Source organism: Blennius ocellaris (assembly GCF_963422515.1).
Source record: "Blennius ocellaris genome assembly, chromosome: 12".
NCBI classification, from domain to species: domain Eukaryota; kingdom Metazoa; phylum Chordata; class Actinopteri; order Blenniiformes; family Blenniidae; genus Blennius; species Blennius ocellaris.
Window position 1 is genome coordinate 4,392,490 of NC_137661.1, and position 26,155 is coordinate 4,418,644.

General features: G+C 41.1%; 1 protein-coding gene across 4 annotated transcripts in view; it reads left to right on the plus strand.

The window, feature by feature from the left end:
• lpp (LIM domain containing preferred translocation partner in lipoma) overlaps positions 1 to 26,155 on the plus strand; it is a 251,719-nt gene that overhangs the window by 214,441 nt on the left and 11,123 nt on the right. For all 4 annotated transcript variants that reach the window (XM_080506605.1, XM_080506604.1, XM_080506607.1 and 1 more), the window contains one exon: positions 3,475 to 3,644. In XM_080506605.1, coding sequence (XP_080362731.1) covers positions 3,475 to 3,644 — 170 coding nt within the window. The remainder of the gene's footprint in view (positions 1 to 3,474; positions 3,645 to 26,155) is intronic.

The window sequence follows — 26,155 nt, forward strand, 5'->3', positions numbered from 1 at the left end:
CTCTCTCACTCATTCAAGCTCGTTCCATCGTGTGTGTGTGTGTGTGTGTGTGTACACTGCTACGTGCACAAATAGCTCCTGAGGGCCCTCACGATCACAGACTGCCAAGAGGAAAAGGATTTCCGAGAGGTTTCCTTCTCGCTATTTAAAGTGGGAGCCCTGTGGGACATGTTTGGCATTCTCATCCACTCACTGAAGATGGCCTGTGATCTAAAGCCACTAACAGGCTCAGCATGCTTCCCCTCCGTCTCTCTCTCTCTCTCTCTCTCTCTCTCTCTCTCTCTCTCTCTTTCCCCCGCTGGCTCTCTGAAGTGATTACCCTGCTTGTGATTCCACTGACACCCACATGTCCCCCCGAGACGTGCCTTCACAAGTTTGTTTAATCTGCCTCCCTGTACAGTAGGTAACATAGCCGTAATTGAGGTGTGGATGGAGCCGTGGGAACGCACAGAATTAACGGCAGGCGTTATGAGAACCTGCCTGCGCCGTGAGTCATGGCGGTTGACAGCCGTTGCTGAATTACCGCACAAAACGCTGCCGCAATAAACACATTTTTCAAAGTTTAAACAACAGTTCCTTCTTTCATTAAAGTTACCCCCGGTGCCTGAGTGATGGGTCCTATGATGAAGGACCTGAGGATATTCTGTATTTCAACAATCCAGTGAAGATTTCAAAATGTTGCTGGAAAAAGTTGTTATTTCAAGCAACTTTTCTTTCTTTTGGTTTGCTCGCGAGGACCCGCAGATAAGATAATGAGTTATCTGAGATTAGAATACCATTAGCGAGCCTCGCAGTCAAGCAGATATTTGATCTCGGCAACATCCGACTTCCAAAAGTTGTGCTGATACCTGAAACAGATTCCGCTTTACACGCCGCTTGAGTTTTATGATATGAAAACAACGAGTGGAACTGTGAAAATATGAGCATCAGATACTCTATCTCCCAGCGGTTAGTGTCTCGCCTCTGTGTTGAACCGCTGTGTTCAGAACATACAGGGTGTCAATCAACAAATCAGCCTTCAGATGAACCAAAAAAGAAAAGGGAAGAGAAACGATCCATCAAACTGAACCTGAATTAATTAAATATACAGTACCGTGCTTCCTCAGAGAGATTGCATCTGTCCTCAGATGTGTAAAAAATAAAACATTCTCAGATATCTTTTTAAACCCTATTATTGTAAGATACCAGTAATTAAATTGACAGTGTTATTAATTGGGTTGAAGATAACTTGCATTGAGTCGAGGACATCTTAAACTCAATTAAAGATATCTCCCAACTCAATTAAAGATATCCAAATGCCATGTCTCGCTATATGCAATCAGGCTCTTTCTGGAGCAATAATATCAGTTCACATGTGCCCCGTTTTTACAAAGACTTCATTGTACTTCTAAAGTTTGCTTCTTTATCGTTTGAAAGGCTGACTTTTTAAACAGATGTCACTCTTTGGTGCTGTGTAGAGTTCCTTTAATGCCGCATAATTATACTATTTAATCCTTCCTTATCCAGAGTTTGAAATAGAAATGAAGATTAGCCACTTCTGACATCAGGATTGGGGCCTTTTAAAGGGGTAGCTCACATTTTTTTTTGGCACAAAGCAGTGCAATTTCCCTGCTGAAGATATGGGTAGGAGTTAAAAAGCATCAATAAGAAAGAGTTTTTAGGTGTATTTACTTGTATCAATACATTTTCAAGTTATTATTGCCACACGGTCTTGACCAATGTTGATTTAGAAAGAAAAAGCTTCACCATGAACTTTCCCTGAGCTCTAACAACTAATTGACAACTTAGTTACTCTAATTGTACATCAGCCAGAAACTCAAAAGTAAGTGTGAAGATCAGAAACAAAATACTTTGTAGAAAATTGCTTCAACCCAGAAAAGACCTGAGACTCCTAACCTCTCATGGTACAAAACTGGTTTTAAAGTCTGGACTTGTTGATCACCGTGGACGTTCCAGTATTTCACAGCCACAAGTTTGAGAAATACAGAACTGCAGTGAGATTGAAGTTATGACTACGAGATACTTGTTGTTGAAAATCATATTTAATCATTTAGACTGAAAACAATAATGCTGTTTATTGAACAGTTAATATATTTGTGTGATACAGCGCTTTAAAATTGTATCCAGCTACAGATTTTATGATGGAAACGGCATGATGTCGCTGCCTTGTTGAATTAAACACTGACTGATCATAAGCATGCAGTCAGAAGAGAACAAAGCTCAGAACTTCAGTGTCGACTCCTGCACCTACAAAAGAAAAAAGAAAAAACAAATCTGTCAGCAGGTGATTAACTGGGGTACAGTACAATATAATAAAAAGAAAAATAAATCGTTCATGTCCTTCATCAGTAAAATCCAAACCCTCAACATTGTTAATAAAAGGCATCCATACTGTCTGCAGTTTATAACCTTTAATAAATACCTTGTGCTTGCTAATACTGCGGTTGACATCATTTCCCTTCTCCATTGCTTGGTAGTTGGTATTTAAATTGATTTCCAGAACAATACAATACTTCACTTTGATAGGAAACTCGACACCCTTGGGGGTTATTGTGCCCTCCCAACACAAAGCAAAGACATGTCCTTGGCCGGAGCCTGGGTTGAGTCAAAGTTTACTTTCACTTTGACCGGATTTGGATCTTTTTTTTTTTTTATAATAACACATTCTTGCCTTGGAAAAAATGAATTACAGACATATAATTAAAGTATGGCTTCTTAAGCTTTTTTTTTTTTTTCATTTAAGCATGTGTTTTAACATGCATACCAGGGGCTCTTCATAGGGAGGAATTTTTTTCAGCAGGAGAACAAGGCAGTTTGACTCTGGCGCTTCTGGTTTAAAAGCGTATGATGATGCTTTTTACACTTATTTCTATTAAGTGTAAAAAAGTTCACAGCTTTCAACTCTATAATAAATATTGTTTTCATGCGGTTTTCTTCATCTTCGAATTCACAGTTAACTACATTTGTCACCCTGTTTGTTTGACCTGTGATGGACTGGCACCTTTCCTCTCTTTGAACATCAGAGGAAGCAGGCTCCAGCGCCTCGTGACCCTAATCTGAATAGAACGGGTTCATATTATGAATTTACGGACATTTCTGTGTGCAGGGCACAGGCGAGATACTGTTGCATTCTAAACATCCTTCCGTAATCATCCCCAATAAATCAAACAAATCCATGGGTATGTGACCTGTCAAGATCCGTTGGCATGCCCTGTTTATTCATATTTCTCTGTATTATGACAGTTTTGCTTCACAGATCTTTCGGAGTCTGAAAAATCTAAGGCCACTTATTTTGACCTGTTTGCATTTTGAGCTGAAAGTAAGATCCGTGATGCTTCTGCACAGGTGCCTGTCAGCCTGACTTTGCAGCCAGTCCTGGTTATGATGGTTACATGTGTCTCGTGGATCGGTGTGGATGGTGCTGTCAGGCATGACTGTTACCCGCCTTCAGACCTGCCTCTGCCTCTACCCCAGGGCGATGCGCCAGCTGCGGGGAGAACGTGGTGGGCGAGGGCACCGGCTGCACCGCCATGGACCAGGTCTTCCATGTCGAATGCTTCGTGTGCATGACCTGCAGCACCAAGCTGCGTGGCAAGCCCTTCTACGCCGTGGAGAAGAAGGCCTACTGCGAGCCCTGCTACGTCGTAAGCACTCTCTCTCCGCCTCACTGTCACGCTCCTACTTATTACAAGATCAGGTGACCACATTCAGTTTAATGAAATCAGCCTCCTCTCACCACACACACACATTTCCATCCCTACTTACATTTTTAGCTATTTTTGTCTTTACTTATTTATTTAACTAACCTGTCTTTAGAGACTTCCTCTGAGGTGAAATTACAAGCCCGGTTGGTCTTTGAGATGTTCCATATTTTTAAAATAGCAGATTTCACTTATTGTCATCCCAGATTGATCAAGGAGGAAAGAAGCCACTTCAAATTCAGAGTCCAGCTCAGCAATTTGAGGATCATTTGACCTGAAAGTCACATAAAATTAGTCTTGGTTTTCTGTCTGCAGTTAAACTGTGACAAATAATAGCTTTTTGTCCTCCTGGGAAACAACGCTGAATGGTTGATGACCCGTCATACACAAAAGGATGTTTGCTCATTTTGTATCCAGTCCAAACGTTTTATTGCAGTCAAACCACACACTGTTGCAGTGATGCATCTTATTTTTGCTGTTTAGGCGAAAAGCATTTCCGTACGTTATTCAGCATCAGGTTTTAAAATCATGTTTAAGAAAAAAAAGGATTTAAAAAAAGATAACAGATGTTAAAAAACCACGCAAATAACCACGAAAACACACAAAAAAAACACATGTAAGAAAAACATGTAAAATGTCACAAAACCAACTAAACACTTTGAAAATAATTTAGAAACACACATACATTATTATTCCATGTCTTTTCTTGGCAATAGGTTTTCACTTATACATCTGTTTTGGAGTACATTTAAAAGGTTTTACAGTTGTGTTGTTCTCAATTTCCAATAATTCCCAGTAAAAAGCTTAAAAATCCAAATGTGTCACACCAGTACAGCTGATGGCTCTCAGTTTTCTAATGTATGGCATCAGAATGATCTAAATGCACCTGCTTGAGCTTAAAAATGTCACATGTAGTTGTTGTTGACATCATATCATGTCAGAAATAAATTAAGAACAAACTAAGTATAAATACTGTACCAGAGATGGACCTCTTTACACAGGAGTTTGATGTAAATGTGCAGTTTTAGTACCCAAGTCATTTATTTTCTTAGTATTTTTCCTGAATCCAGCCCAAAGCACTTCCACCAGTTGTTGATTTTTATTAACAACTGGTTTAATACCACTACCAGTGGTCACAGTATTGATCGTTATGTAGTTTTTGTCAGGTCATAATTGACGAACCAAGCAAAATGTTTTGTTTAAGCAGGCTTAATGTCTTAAATCTTTTTTAATTCTTGATGTTGTCAGTGGCCGTTAACTAAACGATAACTGAAGCTCCTTAAGATGAATGAGCGAGGCTTAACATTGTGTTGTAGTTTGTCAAAAACCTCCTGCTGAGAGCTCCTTTTGAGATTTGTTCTGGAATGATTACATGAGAAACCAACTCAGTCACAGCTTCAGCCGCTTGTTCTTTGCTCTCATTCACACAGAAAACACTGGCAGCTGATTGCACTGAGATGCAACTCATTCATTCACTCATCAAATCATGTCCATACTTAGAGGGGTGTTCATTCTCTTCACATATGAGATGAAGGATTTCCTCTTTTTTTCTTCTTCCTCTCTAGTTTAAGTTTAGAGTTCTTGTAAAATGTTGACCAAAAAGAGGAACTGAATGGTTTTTATTTGGTCCTGCAGATCTGTGGCTCTTTTTCTTGTCACTGTGTTACACAACACGTATAAAAGAGTTTCTTTGCACATTTACCGTCAGGAACGACGCGTCATTCTGAGAGACCACATGAAATACATTCAGCAGAAGCGATACCCTCACTCGGTGTCTATACAATAAGTTTCACTTGTTTCATCAGACTGCTGGAAATGACACTTCAGGCTTCTGATTATCAGTTCCTGGAAGCTTTGCGCCAAGGTTACGAGAGGAATCTCGTGTGTTTTTCACAAAGTGCAACAGTCATGTGCACATGTCAGCCAAGTGTAGTAAGTTGTGTAAATATAACACTTTTTTTTTTTTAAACTGAAAATGCTGCTGTACCCAAACAATTTCCAGTATATATATATTTTTTTTTTACATTTAATGCCTATTAAAGAAGTTTTAAATTTTGAAGCAGGGCATGTTGGCATGTTAACCATTTCTTTGCATCAGCTCTTCCTTTAAAGCTAAAAAAAACTTTCCCATCATTGCATTTCATTTTCACTTTTCTGCTCATGTCGGATTCGATTACAGATCATAGCGTCACATATCTGATTCTCCAGCTTCGTTGTGTCAATGATCTGGACAGGAGATGTTCCTCATTGGGGGGGGGGAAATTACCGTATAAATTATTTCACTGCATTCCCAACAAACAAAGAACCTAAAACCCCAATAAGCATTTCTGTATTTTCAGTCATATGATATAATTAATGCAGAAAATATGGATGTCCATATGACTCACGCCAGAAGCTTAAAACAGAAACTCTTATAAAAGTACGTTGTTTGAGCTTCCGGTGCCTCATTTTTGCATGCTGCTTCAAACCCAGCCGTAAGCAAGCCAATGAGGCAGATGTTAAATTACCAGTGCGCCACCTTGCATGCCAGCAGGTTCTCAATATTTCTGAATGAACGTCTTCTAGAACGCAGCTGGCGATGGCTCGGTTGGCTTGAGTGGTCGTCTCTCAATCGGATCGTTGCAGAGGGTCCAAGCAGCATAAACCGAATATCCATGATAATTGTGCATTTTATGATCAAAGCAACAATTCTGGCACAAATGTAGCTTAATATGTAATTAACAAATCAAGATATGGCCGCCAGGACAGTTCATCTGTTTTCAGAACTGCCAACTATAGAACACCTGGGTCATTTCTGATAGGGATAGTTGATAAAAAAAAACAATATAAGCAGGTTGTATGAAGTTAGTACAGCTTATTGAATGTCCTTTTTATTCTTTGGCAATAAACAGAAACTTAAATACTTTATTAGGCTTTTTACTGTAACAATTACATCAAATCAGTTTTATATTGTAATACAAATACAGATAAACAACCATTACTCCAAACTGCAATAAGTATATATATTCATTCAGATTTTGTCTCTATTACAATGTTAGAATGTGGATGTGTTTCACTGTCATGGTCAATGTGTTACCAGTAAGTAAATATACTGCATTCCTATTCTCTAACTAGGAGGTTCATTTGGTGAGCACACTCCTTCTCTCACACACACACACACACACACACACACAGCTGCCTTGGTGGATGGGATGAGGTGCACATTGTTTTGTTTTTGTTTTTTGTAGACATCTGTCTATGTGCTGGTCCTGTCATACAGCAAAACGAGGAACCTGTCTGTGGTGTCCGTTACATCTTCTGGAAGAGTTTCATGGATGGATAGACTTGCTATGTTACCCCACTAATGGAACTTGCCCCATTTAATGTATTTGTGTTATTTTTTTCATTTAAAAATTGAAATTCATTTCAAAAGAAATAAGTGACACAGTGTTTAAAAACACTAAGGATTAAATCCAGTCGCTTTCTTGCACAATTTCTTTCCCGCTGATTCAACATCAGTACCAAACAGGTAGCTCATTTTCAGGCACTCAGTTTTAGGTTGTATTGTTGAGTTCAGTCACCGACTGTCCACCTTCTGCCACATATGAGCAGACATTAGAGATTCAGAATGTGAATAAGCGATTTAAAACAATGTCATTAGGATTTGTCAGTTCTTCTAGGAATCCCAATGTAGGGGGGGGTGGATAAATGACCTTTTTTCCCAAAACCTTCGTGTAACAGGTTTATTTTGACCTTATTTATATATAAAACACACAAGTAACCTGCATTTTCAATTTTGGTTCTGCTACTGGCATGTTTTGATGTACTGCGTATATCACACTTTTGCACGCTTTTTTCAGCTATATATGATAATGGACAATGACTCTGTCTCAACATTGTGTACAAATATAGTGATTACTTGTTTTATTTTGTTTATTTATGAACTAAAAGGTATGGTTTATACTAGAACACACCAAAAAAAAATCAATAGCATGCACATTATTAATGATTATAATGGCTGAACAGACAGTCTTTCCATCGCGGCACGGAATTCTGTCAAGGTAACAGTGGATCTGTCAGTTGTTTTCCCCAAAACTATCTTGAGGTTGTTGCCAAATTGTTCTGGTGTTAGCATTGTTCTCTTTCGTCCCACAGTGGCAAATATTCTGAAAACTTGGCTACTTCTACCTAAAATAAACAAATAAAACATTGATTAGCATGACAAATGTGTGAATGTAATATATGATACGTTACTGTTGAGCCATTAAATCACAAAACTTGTCAAAAGTGGCAAAATTCGAGAAATTCGCCCAAAACGCGGTTTTCCTTATATGGCCAGTAGCAGGCAGTAGCAACCTGAAAATCAAAAAATGATATTATATATGTGATTTGTATATAAATAAGGTCAATTTAAACCTGTTACATGCAAATTCTAATTTTATCCACCCCCCCTACCCAATGACCAGCACGGCTTCCACAGGCTTCCTGACCTCCTGTCACCGCTCATCAGAAAACACTGCTGAGTGGCACTTTTTTCTTCTCAGCGGACGAATCGGTGAAAGATGATCCGTCCACCAGCAGATATTACCACCTACACACAATTGTCTTTTACATCGCTTGAAGGAAATGTCTTGATGTACACCTAAACAGTAAAAATCTTGAAGCTTGAGCTGCGTGTGGTTTAAAGCGCTGGCCAGCCATCTCCTAAATCATCCCTCTTTCAGAGGCACTCACTGTGATTGTGGTTGTCTCGTCTGGAAGTTCTCCAACTCTGATACATGCGCTAAAGAGGAATGGGATAATTTAAGAACTTTATTTATGCATTTCATCAGCATAAATGTTCTTCTGGCACAAGATCAAAAGGATGGGGGGGGGGCGGATCTGAATTTCTTAATGAAAGTAATTTTTTCTTCTTTTATTCCCATCCTCAGGGTCGTACGCCTCTGTACGATGAGAGAATGAACGTGAGAGAGCTGGGTCTCTGTAGAGGAGTGTCAGATCTCTGAGAGAAAGAGGGAGGAAGGACTTCAAGTTATCCTCCAAGTCAGTCAGTCAGTCTAGGAATTTCTGAGAGCATTTAGGGTGGACTGTGATGTGCTGTTTTTCAATTTGCACCCAAATTCTAACCTGATTCTCATTTGTGTGAGGCAGTCCAGCAGTTTACTAGTTAACGTTAACCTGAGTGTGTGACTAGCGAAGCCTAGCAGACAAGTGAAAACTGAAAACTTTTGTTGCATCCGTTTACACAACAGCGGTGCTCGGAGCCATTCAGTCCCTTTTTTGAAAACACCTTCCAAGTTGGAAATGTCTTAAAACTTTCTTTCTTCAAAGTGTTGCAGAGTAAATGCCAAACTTTTCTGAAACGAACAAGCAAAAACAATGTATTTTGACTTGGAACGTTGTCGAGTGAACGGGGTTCTAGAGAGTCACACCAGACTGGCTCAACGATGGGGAGGATAATTTGAGTATTTAGCTTTGTTTCAGCAGACTACTTGTAAAAGCAAAAGTGCAATTGCTGTTTGATTAAAAGTAAATAGGAAATCACCAAGCGCAGCCCAAGACTTTGTTTTTGATAGTCGGCATGAACACTGAAAGCACCGTCTGAACATTTATCACGAAACGTCATCGGAAACATTTCACAGTATTTTCACAAACATTCTGTGTTTAAAAAGAATCACTATTTGCCTTAATTTGGTGTTCATAGAATTACATGTCACATCAGGACAGAAGACTAAAATTTCATAAAAAATGTTGTGGTCATTTTCACAACCACTTTACATTTTAATTAAAAACACAATTACTAAAATTATAGTGTGTATTACAACATTAATTTACCATTCTAGTGAATGTTGCCATTACGGTACATCAAAAAACAATTTAATTTATATATATATATATGTGTGTGTGTGTGTGTGTGTGTGTGTGTGTGTGTGTGTGTGTGTGTGTGTGTGTGTGTGTGTGTGTGTGTGTGTGTGTGTGTGTGTGTATATGCACACACAACAATTATATATAACAATTATATATAACAATTATATATAATTATTATGAAAAGGGGTGATGAAAAACGCTTTTTAAAAAATATATATTTATTTTTCATGACTGGCTTATGTAGTTAGCTATTCAGACAAAACAGCAGTAAGTCTTTCTGTGTAGCAGTGAAGTCTGTTATAAATTATAGACTTTTTCAGCCTCTTTTTTTCATAATGATGTGAACATTTCCAGACGCAAATGAGAGCTTTGATGTCAAAAGGCATTCACTGGATGACTTAAATCGATGGAGTACATAAAGATAATTGATGTCTGTATCAGTAGAAAAAAACTAATTTGAAGTTGACCAGGTGTCTCAACCCGCTGGTGGACCAAACCCGGGCGGTCAGAGGATCCACACTGACCAGTGAGGTGAACGTTACAATGATATTTACTCCTGAGACACACGACACAACAGAAGCCGTGCACAATGAGTGTATGAAGTAAGGCTTTTGTCAATGTTACATGTATAATGTGTTCCATAGTGCACTTATTTTGAAATATCAGGCTGGTCATCATGTTTCGCTTAAGGAAAAACTGTTCATTTTTGTAAGTGTTTTCAGAATATATGTTTTGCACACAAAATATTGTCAATTTATAATTATAATTTTTGCTGCTTTTGCAGTTTTACATAAAGTAAAATGGGTTTTGGTCCTCCTGCCTTCACCAGACTCTATAAAGGTGGTGTCACAAGCTTTTACCGCTTGTATGCACTGTAATGCAAACCCTTACCTCCTTAACGTGAAGACCGAGTTCTTCTGAAGTTGCACACCAGATGCGTTAGTTTTCTCGAACTGAATCTAAATAGCTCTTTAGTGAAAACATCACAAGATTTTATCTTTAAAACTGAAAACTCATTGTACTTTTTCTTGAGTTTGTATTCCCTACACAATGCACTCTAAGTGTGAAATAGATATTTCCAACACCCCGTGGCAGTGAATTATATTTGATGTAGAATATCTCACAGGTATAACAGGTGCCTGAGGATACTCACTGTGTGTAGAATCTGTATGATATTATGCAAAACTCCATTAAGCCCTTTGCCAGGAATTGCAGGAATACATTTTGCATGCTGATAAAACAAAGTTGTTGGGCTTTTTTTTTTTTTTTTTTTTTTTTTCTTGCCATGTATCAAAGCAGGCGATGAGTGGCCTCTTATCTGAGCCGGGACTTTACATATTCAGTACAACAATATCTCCCATTTGAGTAGGCGAGATACAGCTCGTCCCAAAGTGATTTAGCACATTCAAATGTTCACGCTCGTTGCTTAGATATCATTAATTCCTTTTAGCAATGCACCGGAACCCCCAGCACACAGTGTCGTCACCATTCTGCTTCCCGATCGGATTTCCTGTTCGCCGGCTCTCTGTGAGCAGGACAGCCTTCAGCCCTCGCCACCTCCATCAGAGGGGCTTATCGCTACCTATTTGAATCCACAGCTGCTCTGCAAGCTCTTGCTTCGCATTGGAGCGATTCTTTATTGTGCTCACGTGGCAACTACGGCCTCGCCATTGTGCGTTCACCACTCCTTGTCTGATGTGCCCCCCCCCCGCCTGAGGCATTCCCCCTGTTTTAATCCCCCATTCGGTATGCACACAACAACAACCAGCAGCCAGCATGAAGTCCATCATTGTTACCGAGAGACGGCAGGTTTGCGCTTTAGTGCCGCTAAGCGTTTTCCAAGAATGCTCCCGGTGTGAACTGTTTTCCAGTGAGTTCAGAGTAATGCTGACTGTGCGTTTTCTGCACACCGGAGCAAATTAATCACAAGGCTTGTGGAAACCCATGATGCCGGACTGAAAAATAACACAATAATATAGCAAATTATCACAATATTTCTCACTCCGGGGCCATGCATCAGAGGTGGGGTGAGCCTTTGGTGCGATTGTGGAGGATTTATTTAACCCAGGGGCTGACAGGATCTCAAAGAAAACACTAATGGATAAACAAATGGTTGCTCCGTCTGTTGGATTTATTTTTCCAAACAGCGATGGCCTGTTGATACGTCCTTGGGGTTGATTTTATTCAGGGTTTTTTTTTTTTCCATGAAACAAACAGGAGGACTAATACTACAACTGTGTTTGTATGTTAAATTTACAGTTGGATCAGGCCAATTCTGCACTCTCGACAAGGTGGAACACTCAAATGCACAATGTGGAGCACATAAACTGACTTTTTGAACACTTTTGTTCTCACTCACCAACCACATTGACAGGAACTGACCGTTACAAAACAGAACAAGTCTACCAAATAAATATTTTTAAGAAAAAAAACATACATTTGCAACAATAGCCAACACTGACATTTTGTAAACTGAATTTTAGCTTTTTTTTCCATGTGGGATGGAAACAATTCACTTCTACGTTGCTTTTCAAACTTGAGAGGCCATTCACATGAATAATTTTTGCAACTACTGTAGTTTTCCTGACTATTCCTCAGCAGGCCAGCTGACAGCTATGCTGGGGCCCAGGAGGAGATATCTTGGAGGGGTCCTCTCCGGTTCCTCTCGTCTCATGCCTCAGAGCCAGAGGACTAACTCATAACACAACCATTATTACAAGCCTGTATGTCTACTTGCCTTAATATAGTACTCCACTGAGCAGAACTGGTCCTAAACACGTCTACCACATGTCATCTCTATACTTCAGGGAAGCCGAAAATGAACGTGTTTTTTGTACGTCTTTCCTGGACATTGCATGGATGAACGTCATGTCAACATCAATAAAAAAAAAACTCAACAAAACTGTGCAACACCAATTGAACCCAAACTGAATCATGACAAAACCAAAACATACCAGTCCGGCTGCTTTAATGCACAAAATAACCTCTGAAATACTTGAATATGCATCAACAAATCAATAATTGACAACACACACGCATGACCATCAGAATTTAAAAAAATGGTCCAGGCTGTCCACAAGAGCGCCAGTCCTCAGCACCATCTTGTACAACACAGAGCTTCCAATTAATAATACAGTTATACACGTGACCCTCAGACGAAAGGACCACAGGTCTAGATCAGCTTCCTGCTCAACTCGCCTGTTGCTGCTTCTCAGAGTCGCCAGATTATTTTTCTTTGTTAACAAAGATATGATTAAGTTTCCCAGTTTTAACAGTAAATATGATTCAGAACCATAATTGAGCAGGTGTCTGGTTTAAAGTGATGTGGGGTACGTCAAAAACTACACTTCACAAAAGTAAACAGAAACGTGACACCTCCATTTCCCAATATGCTTTTTTTTTTTTTTCTTAACAAGTGACGAACAGCAGCCCAGTTAATCCAAACGCGATTCACACATGCTGTGATGCTGCTTAATAAGGGCCCAGTTCTGCCCCCCCCACCCCACCCTGGGCCTGGAACAACAGACCCCGTTCAGTCAGTAGGTTAATTTGTAAATTCTTTCCATCATCATGCAGTGCAATGGACACAAAGCTGTAGAAAGTAAAAAAGTTTCAGGCTTTTTTGTGCATTAAAGGCTACAATCTCAAAGCAAAGCTCGCTGAGAGCAGTGCGATGTAATACATTTTGGAGGAGTGCTTCACTTAAGAGGATAAGTGCTGTTATTTGAGAGGCCAGGAGTACTCTCCAAGTGTCAGCTTTTGTGTGGACACACCAGCTACAGATCATGTCCTGTGATTGCATCAGTGCTATGAGAGTGCAGGGATTTATTTTGTGCTCGTATTTGCTGAATTTTCTCTGTGACCAGTGTCTCTTGGGCAAAAATGCTTCAGTGTTTTCAGATGGAAACTTCATTACATATATTGATTTTATTTTTGTTTTCCTATCATTTATCCAACATATTATGATTATGATGATTATTATCATTATTATTATTGTTGTTGTTGATCAATAATATTTTTATTGTTATTATATTATTGTTATTGTGAAATGGCAACTTGGGGCGAAAAAAACATTTATTGCAGCACTTAGCTCTTTAATTTTCAAGTCTTTATATGAAAAACACAACTGATATAATCTTCGGCATTTTCAATTCATGCAAGAGAATAAAACATTGCAGGATCATTTGGTGTCACTGACCAAAACCTACAAACGTAGAAATTGTTACAATTCTTTTTTTACACATGTCTGTGTTATTATATTAATCTGTAACTCCCGTGGTGTGTGGTGACCGATCCAGGGTGTGTGTTGCCTTTAGATCTGTGTCAAGCGTCCCAAGCTCAGATGAAGCAGGAATAGAGGATACCTGGCTGGATGCTCGTTTTCACAAAAGGACTGGTTGGGATTTCAAGGAAGGCTCTCACCTCATACAATATTACTCCTTTCTCTAAAAGTCTTCACACATGTATCATAAGAAGCTGGAAAGACAATGTGAGCTGCCACTTTCCAGGTTGGCAGGCACTTTAACAACCACACATCTCAATTCTGCTCTCGTTGCTATTTGCCTAATCATTAAATGTGACCGGTCATGTTGTACATTTAAAGTCGAATGTTTAAGATCGCAGGGAGGTTGCAGCGACCACAGCAGCATGAAAGTCCACAAAAACGCCTCTAAATTTTGGGTTGAACAATAGTTCTGAGTTACTATAGAAACAAAGTTATTGAACTTTTGTCTTCACACTCTTCAGATAGTCTGAAATAAATGAAGTGGAATTAAAAGCTCAGTAAAAACCTTCACATTTTTTTTTATTAGATTGACGTCAACCCGGATCCATCTGAATGTCTAAATGATTGATAAAATACAACTCTACTGTTTTTGTCGTCTCATGCTGCAGACTTTAACACTCTAGTATCATTTTCTAATTTGGCTAATACATCCTCCTGATTTTTGAAATATTCTAGATATAGAAAGCATTTTTCCGAGACATCATCAAAACTTACCTGAAAAACAGTGAAAATGAAAATCATACTGTTCTGCCAGTTATTACACCTTTTAGAGAGTTCAAGTAACAAACGCTCTCAATCAGGGAGATTATAGACATCAGTGCCTCTATTTAAAAGTGCAGCACTAGAAATGAAGAGTAATTTTCTCTCTCCTTTCACTTTAGGAAGCATATTAGTAGAACGAGCAGAGGGCAACAGGGACTCTCCACATGTGTGATAGCTCAGCTGGTCTTTGAAGAAGTTCAGCACTGGGATTCGGTGTCACCAAGGTTAATTGCATTCACAGGTTACCATGCCTACTGTTCTTGAGTCCATTCTCCACTGGGCACTCTGCTGTGTTACAGCAGCAACCAGTTACTCAGCTGTGGCGTTCCCACAGCCACAATTTCATCCATTTTATTTACTTTTAAAAGGGTTCTTTCGCCACTCCTTGTTTGGGTTCAGTGCTGGTAAACACACCTACTCACTTTGCCTAACTGACACTAATAAGCGGTGAAAGTGATGCAGACAATGCAAAGTTCCCCCATTTGAGGCACAAACGCCAACCCTGTTCCACTATTTGTACCGCGACTCGCAGTGAATGTCGATGGTCCAAAGTGCGGGCGGTTTAAGTGTATCGTAATGAAAGTGATGTAAGTAACACAAGGTCACGTCGGGAGCTGCGCTTCCTATTGAAAGAGCAGTAATAAAGAGATAGGGATTTGCCTACACAAAAAAAAAACCTCTTAATCTATTTCTGCTTCTTTTGACAGAGTTTCAGAGACCACCAAGGTCACAGACACCAACTTGTCTGAATGTAATTACACTCATTATCTGGTGTTGTACTATGGCTGTGTTATTTAAAATAAATGGGCTTTGGTGTCATTGGCTCCACACGTTTGAAGACTTTCCATTCTGCCATTGTGAAGGAAGAAGTGCACACAGCAGCCCTGACCTGCCAGTCACCTGGAAACTTCCATGATTGACTGATGAGCTTTTGCCCTCAATGTCTGTTTGTCTGTCTTGGAAAGTAGTGATGTGGTCCCTCGCTGGTCTCCCATTCACGCCGTCCGCTCTAATAGCTTTGCCATTGTGTTGCCCTCATCTTTTTTGTAGAAGTAATTTTTAGATGTAGACAAGTCTTTCTACATAAACCTGATGTGAATTTATATGACCTGACGCCCCGTTAGAGCCTGGTAGTGAACAATGACTGGTGTTGGGATTTGTGGTTGGCAATTAGCATTAAAGTTACTGTAAGTAATAGAATACTGAATTTAATAAATCACTGGAAGTAACTTATGAAAAATTTTAATTATTAATGGAAGTAAATGGTCATTTACTCATTAACAACTCCTAAAGTGATTGATTAATTACTCAAAAGTTAATAAATTATCAAAAATAATTTATTGATGAAAAATTATTAATTTGAATAAATTGTTTATTTATCAAATGATAATGGGATTTGGGCACCACGAGCTAAACTGGAAATAGTTTATACCAAAATATCAGTTTCGTTTGTACAAAAGGGTTATTTAAGTTAGTTCATATTTCTCTTTAAATATAATAATCTTAAATAACAAGGGAGGTGTGAGATTCGAGCGCAGACTGTTACAAACCAGTGAATTGTCAACAATAAATACACAATAATTACCAGAAATCGATCAATTCAGCGAACAGGTGTTTATTCACAAAACTGCATTAATTCAGAAATTATTCAGAAATTATTTCATAAACCAATACAATCAAGTAAGAAACGTCGTCTAACACGGGGATCTAATCTACTAAACAACAAACACTATGTACAAAGAAAGAGTTTGTGTGTGTGTGTGTGTGTGTGTGTGTGTGTGTGTGTGTGTGTGTGCGTGCGTGCGTGCGTGCGTGCGTGCGTGCGTGTGCGAGAGTCTGAGTGGGGATGTAATGACCACGAGGTCCACCAGGTGGCGGTGGACCTTGGGAGTCAGTGTGAGTGGGTGTATTGATCTCGACCACCAGAGGGAGGCAGGCGTCTGGTTCGGGGCGGTAACCGTGACGACCACTCGGCGTGCGCAATGACTCGATGCGACCACCAGGTGGTCGTAAAGAAAGATTGCTATATCGCTCTTTCTGGGGACGTGACGGTTGATCATATTAGGGTAATAATATTTTGTAATAACTGATCAAAATATAAGAAGTTGTTTCATTGTGGGTAAAATGTTTTTAAGTTTTGGGATCAGCGTTTTGTTACATTATTGACCAGCTATTACATTTTGGGTTTCATAAAAAATGTTTTACAATTTGGGCCGTTGTTACATATCAGGCTCTGACACGCCCGTCCCTCTGAAGCAGGCTTTGGGTCGACTCAAGTTACCATCGCAATGCGAAGGTGGATTGCAAATATTACGCTTTGTAAAATAAATTCATAATAATAATAATGAATGCATACATTTGTAGGTGGAGGAGTGGCCAGGGAAATGTGACTTGATGATGAATGGAATGGAATAGAATAGAATACATTCTTAATTCCAGGGGGAATTCTTGCAACATAGCTCCACACAGAAAGAATCAGTGGCGTTTCTAGATGTAAATACTTGGTGGGGCGATATTTTTTTTCAGGTTTAGTGACAGCACTGAATTTCAAAGTAAAGTTAGTGCACCACCTTTTAGCCACAACATTATAACAACCATATTATCCCATAACAATATTGAGCCTTGGAGATAGCTGATCAAGAAAAAAAAAATCAATTGGAAAAAGAAAAAGGCTTTGACATGATTTGAACCAGGTCACGCAGTTTCAAAGGTAGAGGCTGTACCACTAGACCACCACCAGTAAAACCAGTAGCCTGCGGGGGTGTTTCAGTCAAGGCCAGCAGGCCAGCACCCCCCCACATTATGTCCTACAGTAAATACACAATCCAAATCCAATGTATGGCCACTACTATGCATCAGTACTTAATCCACACCAATAGAACAACCACAACACATCAAGACACCACTATGCAGCTTCGCCATCAGATCATTTTCCAGTGTTTCCAACAGGTTTGCATTGGCGGGCGGGGGGGGGGGGGGGGGGTGTCTTGCGCACTACTGTCATCCATGCGTGCTTGTCTGTCAGTGTGCATGATTGTATGGGAAACACCACTTTACAATCAAAAAACAGCACCAAATGCCAACAGCAGCGCCAATCATATCTAGAGAAAGTTAAAAAAAAAACAACTAGCACTTCCCCGTCACGTGTAGATTAAATCCATCCTGCTGTAAAATGCTGCACGAAGCCTTTGTTGGTCTCAGTTAGCTCGTCCATTTCTGGTGTCGGTCTTCTTTCACTCACAACTGAAAAAGGTCCTCAAAGCAGGTCCGCTATTGTATTGTCTATCTTGCTGTTAAATCAGCCGCCATCACTCCAGAGTAGCAGATAATAACTGCGTCATCACCACCTGCCCATGGGCCAATCAGTCAAGCTCATTTCAATGACGACAGCAAGACCAGCACTAGAAACTCTGCTGGTCCTAAAGCGGTCCGTCAATAACACATCAAAATCTGATTGGCTGATGAAACTGTCACTCAACATTTTAACCCAATAGCAGTGTCCAGCTTCCATCAGAGGTTAGCAATGAAATTACTGTTGGCCCCCAGCAAAGGAAAGGAGTTGTGATGCATTTAGAGGACATAGGAGATTTGAGCTCCACAAAATATAATCAGTCGTCTTCTGGATAAAGTTGTTAAAGTCACTAATTGATTCCAGACACAGATTTCAGAATCACTTGTTAATTGTTTAAAAAAAAAAGAAAGAAAAATAATTTTTGATAGGGCTGGCAGTGCTTGCAGTGCTAGCCCTGCTGCTCCTGACTGCACACCACTGGGTAAAACTGCTGATTCGTGGGAATCTTACAAAGTCTTCATCATTGCTTCAGTCAATTCAACCTTCAGTTAAAAACATACTCTCAAATAAAATAAGTTTGAAACTCGTACCTGTAAATAATCAACCTAATTAATATTGATTCTAAACTGTTTGTTAGCTTTAGCTGCTAACAAGCTGGTGTTTGTGACGATTGGCTCCGGTTCTGTGAAGCAGTGTCTAAATCAGCGCCAGCCAATCAGCTCTGAGCTTCTAATGACGTTGATAGTGAGGCTTCGGGCTTCAAGCCCCGCGAGGCATCAAAACCACGTGATCTGAATGAATGGAGCCACAGCCTGAGCATGAACACTTACACTTTACTGCACGCAATACACACTGCATGGTGAGAGAGGGGATCGCGGGAGCTAGCCCCACTCATTCAGCCATCGGTGTGGATCAGGAGGAAACGAAGCCTGAAGCAGCAAGAGGACACTAATAACCAGGAAGTACACCCCTCACACTAATTATTTACTATCTAAGAGTAAGTTTTATTCACGGACAAGAAACTATCATAGATAATCTTAAAGAATTAATAGCATATTTTACATGCAGTTCTTTCTGATGACACCAGGTGGGGCTCAGCCCCACCTGCCCCTACTGACCAGTCGCTACTGGAAAGAACACAGAATAAATAGCATAGAAGTTGAAATGGCAATATGACAGGAGGAAGTTGAATAAGTGATGTTCATTTATACAGGGCTGGTGTTACCATAAAAGAAAAAAAGTACAAGGAAAAACATAAAATAAAGTTAGATGTCGTCAACTCAACTGTGGTCCATTAAGAAACTAGCAAAGATGTGTCTCTTTGTTAGTTTCTTAATGGACCACTGTTGAAATTTCCCCCCCCCTGCCTGAATCCTGTTGGCTTTTCAGAGTTACTCCTCCACTCTACTACTCTACTGCAATGGCCCAAAAAAATAATGATCCCAGGCCAGACACAGAATGTTTTACTTTTACACAAATATTAAGTGAGATTAACACATTTAAACATGTCGGTGTGTACACGTGATGGGGTTCCTCTCTTAGAGGCGTGGGTGTGTGACAGCTTGAATAGAAAATCCTGAGCAAATTGTGTTTGCTGAATTAGATTTTTTTTTTTAAAGAGTGAGTTAAAACTAATGCACACATACAATCAAACCACCAAGATAGCAAAGGGGATTCGCTGAGGCTGCCAGAGCACCCGGAGGGGACGGGCAGGGAGCCAGCTGTATCGGGGCTCCTGGTGATGGATGTCCTCCACAGCGCATCATAGCGGTCTCTCTCAGCGAACAATGGGATATCCCCAAGTACTCCCCCAAAGCCGCCGCTGTCATTGAGAGCGGGGAATGTGGGAAACAATGCGACCAATCATGGAGGATCATTTCTTTACTCACTTCCAGTCACTGCTATGTAAACAAAAACTAAGTTCATAATGTAGCTACCATGACAGTAGTACAGCTCTAATTAGACTTGACTGCTCACCACCCACACACCTGTCAGTCCTCGGTGATGGATATCCAGGTAGTCAGATTCAGACGCTCCCAACCAGTCAGCATGGTGAGCTCAGGCACCTCTCTCGGCCAGCCCTGGTGCGACAGCATCAGCAGGTACACACACACACACACACACACACACACACACCCTACTGCACCTCCCTGCTTTTACTTCTGAAACTGGCTGAAACACTGGGAGGCGCTTGCTTTCTGCTGACTCCGTCATCAAATATTCATGGCTGTCTGCATTAGCTCGCTGAGTTCTAATTGAGTTCTGTATATTCAGACGTGATTAACTCGGTCTAATTCCTCAAAGGAGTGAGCCAATTAGATAGCACTTGCATGAATAGGATTTCACATCTTACTGTGTCTCCAGACTTGCCAAGACAATTATGCGTGTGTGTAATTGCACCATACAGCAGCACAGCGAGCCCGCTAAATTTCAAGCGGGGGTCATTATTTCTTGTTACTGACCCACAGGAAAACACAGGAGTCTTGTCTCTCCTGAGTGGGTGAATTAAGAGCGCGAGTGTTGTTATTAGAGTACAATGTTTGCCCAAGAGGCCAGAGGATCCATGTAATCCCAGACCTTTCTAAACCTTGCTCGTGGTTTCGTCTTTAATCGCCCCTGCCGCCCCCGAGGAGCAGGCAGGACAGGGGAATATGTCTGTGACCCAGTGCTGACCCACCACAATGTCACTCTAACTCATGGCATGAGAGAGCCACTGCCGGGGTCTTTGTCAGTTTCTCTCTGTACCCAGAGCAGGAGACATTGCCCAAAGTCCAGAGGGGTCACATTCTGCTGCGGAGCTGAATTTAAGGCAGAGAGGCAGAGGCAGACGAGGCCGAGCCGCCACTTTTTCTTTTCTTTTTTTTCTTTTTCCCAAGCCAGAAAGAGGAAAAGAAAGAAAGATGGAAGGAGCGGGAGAGAGAGAGATCAGGGCCCCTCACTGCCACCTTTTATTCTTTAAAGAAAGGCCTGAGCCGCACGTCAGCCCTGTCCTTTCACGTTTAGCTTGATGGTAGCACACGGCTAAAATAAGAAATCCGTGCAGCCAGATGAAGTCGCACGGCCGAGTGTAACGGGATGCATAAGAATTCAAATCTCAGCAGACATGTGCTGCTTTATTAGTTTGTCAAAACTCTTGCACATGAAGGGAAGGCTCTGTGCGAGGCTGATGGTCAGGGAAGATCTGAGGAGGATGAAGCCCAGGCCGCTGAGACCAGTCCAAGTGAAGAGAGAAAGAAGTTGGGATTGGAGGTTCTGGCAGGGCGCCATGCCACTCCATCGCACGGCGCTCTTCCATAACCCAACATGAATTTATTATGCTGAGAGACAGACTGAGTCGAGTTTGAAAGTAAAGGTCAGAGACACGGAAACCACGGTGCACACGTCTCGACTGACTGGCGTGTGCGCAGATGAGCGTCACAGTCACTCAGTCCGTGAATTACACAGCCGATAGTTTCAAGGTTAGTGATCCTTGTGTGTTAGCAAACCATTAGGAGAATCACTTTCCACCATGTGACTTGCTCGCTCACACCCACATGTAAACAACAAAAAGCGCACCTCAGTCATCTGCATCCAGGTGGCAGAGAGGATTCACGTGGGTGATTCACATAACACGCTTATAAATGACAGGATTTTGCAAAGAAGAGTCGAGTCGTTTCGATACATCCTCATGCGCACGACTGCGAGCCCCGATGCTTGGGAACCGTGTGGACGGATGGGCCGAGCTCACTGGAAAGCTCAATTTGAGGTGAACGTTAGGAGCTGATGTAAAGGTGAGGTGAAGACAGGAAAACTTTATTCTGTGTCCGCCTCAGTGACCCAAACAGTCTGATAAAGGGTGACATCCCACTGTCCCTCTACAAATGAGCAGGCATTTAAATGATTCCATCTTCTCGCCCTTGACCTGCTTGAACAATGTAACATCACACTCTTTTTTACCTCCCCGACCACGTGATACGGTAGCTCCTCAAAACCTCTCCATTATGCTGCTTTTCATACATTCACTGCATTTTATCTGACAGGAAGTGTGGTGACGAGCCTTTCTTGGTTTTCCAGAAATTAGGATTCACACAGCAGCTTCAGTGTCTGTAAACACTAACGTGGAGATGGTTTTTTGCCAAATCTCACTGTTAAATATTCATGAAGAGAACCCAGTGCCAAGTCAGCTGTGAGTGAGGTAACTGTGCAGCTTCCTTGTGGAAAGTACATCATATAAGAGAGGATACACAAAGACGTTAGCTGAATAGTGAAGAGGGCTTCTTCAGTCCCGGCTCTCCGAGTCTGAGCTGGAGCATTTCAACTTCACTATGTAGATTTGTGACTGACTGCTGCACTAAATAGGAAAGGGTTTTGTCAGTAAATGGATATAAGTCTGTGGCTGACAATCATCTTCATTATCAGTTCATTGTAAGTTATTTTTAAATAATGGATTCAACAAAGACATCTTCAGAACTTTATTTTAACCAAAAATTTGACTTTTCAGGTGTCAAACACAAACTTTGAGAAGTTGAAACTTTTTTTTCTTCCATTAAAGAACAACCAGACTATTGCAAATAAGGGATTAATTAGTTTGACAAATAATGAACTTGTTTCATGCTGGTAAAGATTGATGTAGGAGCAGCACACACAGATTTCAACATTATATTATATTATATTATATTATATTATATTATATTATATTATATTATATTATATTATATTATATTATATTATACTATATTATATTATATTATATTACATAATGAACAGGTCTTGTACATGTTGCTCTGTTTCAGCCATCAATGCTCAGTCATTCAGTTTTGTTTATAACGAGTTACATTTTGGTTACACAGCAGATTTGAACACCAATCTCCTTACATGGCTTCTTTCAAAATGACATCAATTAACATTCTGGCGTCAGTATTTGCAATTGAACTCTAACTCTTCCATATCTGTAGAACCGAGGACATCTGAATTCTGTCCCACAGTAAGACACATTCAAATCTTCCTTCCGGTTCAGATATTGTTGCATGATATCATTGTTTTTATGTGACCTCTGCTTGCACTTTGGAAGTTTCTCAGGTACTATGAATCACATTTTCCCTTTGTTTTACAACAAAAAAAAGTATTTCCTCATTTAAAGACATAGAGGAAAAACAATTATATTTTTGTCAGAAAGGATTTGATTGACCCATATTGAGCAATAAAAGGAGGGAAGCTGTTTGTCAAGGTTCAGTGAATTAGCAGACACCTTCCCTGAGGAGGAAGGAGGGTCAGTGATTTGGCTCACAGTTCACCAACAAGTCTTGTTCACGCTGAAGGAAAGCAAAGGCAAGAGAAAGCAGCTGCGACGGCACACGGATCCTTGTTTCCGACAAGCTCATGTTAGATATCAGTGAGCAACCTTCAGCGGGGTGTAGTTAATTCATGCTGCATGGCCTGGCACCGACTGCCACGTCATGTGACAGAGAGAGACGGAGGGAGAGAGAATCAGATCATCTGTAAATTTGGCTCCCACTCCGAGTTCAGCGTGCCAGGTCATAAATCGCGTGCAGCCCCGCTCAACCCCTCCTGTCAGAGCGACTGGGCCATGCGAGGAAACCAGAGAACGGAAAGGTGTAAAATGTGCGCTGATGCAGTCGAAGGAGATGGGGAACAGCTTTCAACTAGGCAGCATGCCACGGCTGATTCCCAGCTGTTTACGCCGTTTCGTCTTGCAAACAAAGGAAATAATGCACCTTTTTTTTTTAATTCCAACCTCGTTTCACCTGTAGCCATGTGTCACGCTGAAAATCAAAGTACACAGACTTGCTGACAAGAAAGCAAAGCGTGTTTTGCGATGCTTGATGCTTCAAGGCTAATTGATTAATTGAGCCCTGGTTCTCAACAAATCCTTTAATCGACTGCTGCTGTGTTCGAAATACTGTTGATTTTCTACAACGTTTTAAAGTAGTTTTTAATTTCTTTGCATGAATGTCATTTGATCCAATAAAGCTCCAAATTATGAGCTGATCTGAAGTGGAAATTAGCAAAATGATCTCGCGCCGTTAGCATTTTTTTTTAAAAACACAGACTCATTAGACTAAGTGATGTGGATTTTTTTTTTTTTGTTCTCTTTGCATTTTATCCCCTTCTCTGCCAGTCTCCTGTTTAGAGGGAACTCTTTAATTTGCTGTTTAAGTGATTTTCTTTGACGTCAGACAGTATGTCAAACACCCTGATGCCAAAATTATAACAGAGTCACACCATGTGGAGCCCACATTTACAATTTAACTTTTTCTTTTTAAAAAAAGACTCACAATGAGAGAGAAAAATGTGAAGAGGGGCACAATTGACTTTATAACGCAGTGCGCTCACCCCTCGGTTCAGCAAGAGGCTGTCTGACCTAAATTCACTTTACCTCATCTGCCTAGACATTTGTTTAGCCTTCTGGGCAAACACTTAGAGAAATGTATGAGGGAAAGAGAGTGGAAGAGAAGAGAGAGAGAGAAAAAGAATACATATGCTTGAATACATCACATTTAGTCAAGGGAAAAAGTCAAAACCCGCACATCTGCAGACGCATACAGCCCTCTAGTGGCAAACTGTGAGCGACCTGGATGGAGGGAGAGGTGGAGGAGGTGGGATGAGCGCGGAGTGATTAAAACAGAATTTCCTGAATCTGTCCATGGAAGTTGTGCCCTGACCACAGACCCTGTTTTCACTTTCAGGTTGGTGTAAGGAATGTTACCTAATCCCTACATTTTCACAAAATAAAGGGGGTGTCAGGATGTGGGGTTGTAGTCGCAAGAACAAAACAAGAAGAGGCTGAGAGAAATTGAATGAATTGAGGTCAGAGAATCTCACATCAGAGAGAGAGAGAGAGAGAGAGAATGAGAAAAAGAGAGATTTTTTTTTTTTGTCTTTTGAGTACTGTACTCATTACAATGGCCCCGAGGAACTACTGTGTGCTGTGAAATCATATGCTCTAGTTAAGCTAAACAAGGGCAAGGTATTCCCACATGAAGGGCAGATGAGAATAAGTAAGTAAGAAAAAACAGACGGAAGAAAGAGAAAGAGTTGTGTATGGTTTAGTCCTGTTTGGCCCTGGTATCTTACTCACATTCTGAGGTTGCAAATGTATTCTCTCTCTCCCTCTCTCCCTCTCTCTCTCTCTCTCTCTCTCTCCCCCACTTTACCTCTACCTCTCTCTGCCCGTATGAGCGTGTGTGAGGCAACCCTCAAGGGCTCTGCGCAGCCAGCTCATTAAAGGCTTTATTCTACTTCCAGGATCGAGCAGGATTGCAATATGGACATTGTTTACACACAAATGTTGCCCTGGGAATAATGTTTATTTCTATTACCGTCTTGGCGGGGGTGGGGTGGGGGGTGGGGGGGGGGGGTGGTTGCGAAGCTTGTCTGCACACATTGCTTTTCATGAAATAATGCCTCTCCAGGAGTGCTTTGAAGAAACGGCCATTTCTCAAACTGCCCCCCCTCAAGCCTCGAGTCGTACATCAGTGACTCGCTCTCTCGCTCTCTCTGTTGCCCTCTCACCCTCGGGTGGCATACACCATCATCTCGTGAGAAACTTGCTTTACAGCCTAGTTTCAATAAAATAAGCGAAGAAGGAAAAGCTTTGTCGCTCATTAGGCTATAAATGTCACAGCACGGTTCGACCAGGGGGACGGTCGGGAGTCCTTTAAAAAAAAAAAGTGGCGGGGGGCCCAGCGGCAGGGAGGCAGCCGATGACGCAGCACAGTGTTGCTACACACCCCAAGCTGTGTTTGGAAACACTGAGGCAGCTTGCTACTACAGAGGGAGCCAATGGGAACAGCTGAACCGTGCACCCTTTAGCCCAGTCAAGCGCAGAAATGTGGGGAAGCGGGGGGGGGGGGGGGTGGACAACAGAGATCCAGGAAATGCCTGAGCGTAGAGAAGATGAAGAAGAGGCAGTGGCGGAGCAGGCCACACATTGATCACTGTGGCATGATAGATCCAAACCCCCGCCTCCCCTCACCCTCCCATCCGTAATTGCATTGCTGTTCAGAGAGGTAGTCGTTATTTATGAAATATTGAGCAGATATTAAGAAGAGAGGTGCCACAGATAAGTCAGAGGCAGGCGGCTGTAACATCCACATCTCCCTCCACCATCAAACCCCCCCCCCACACACACACACACACACACCCAGCGGGCTGGTTGCCCAGTCGCCTGGCTGCAAAAAATCAGCAGTCATCACAAAGTGGAAATATTTACTGCTCTCACTCCTGCATATGGGAGGATGGAGTGTGGGTGAGTGCAGATGAAAAATG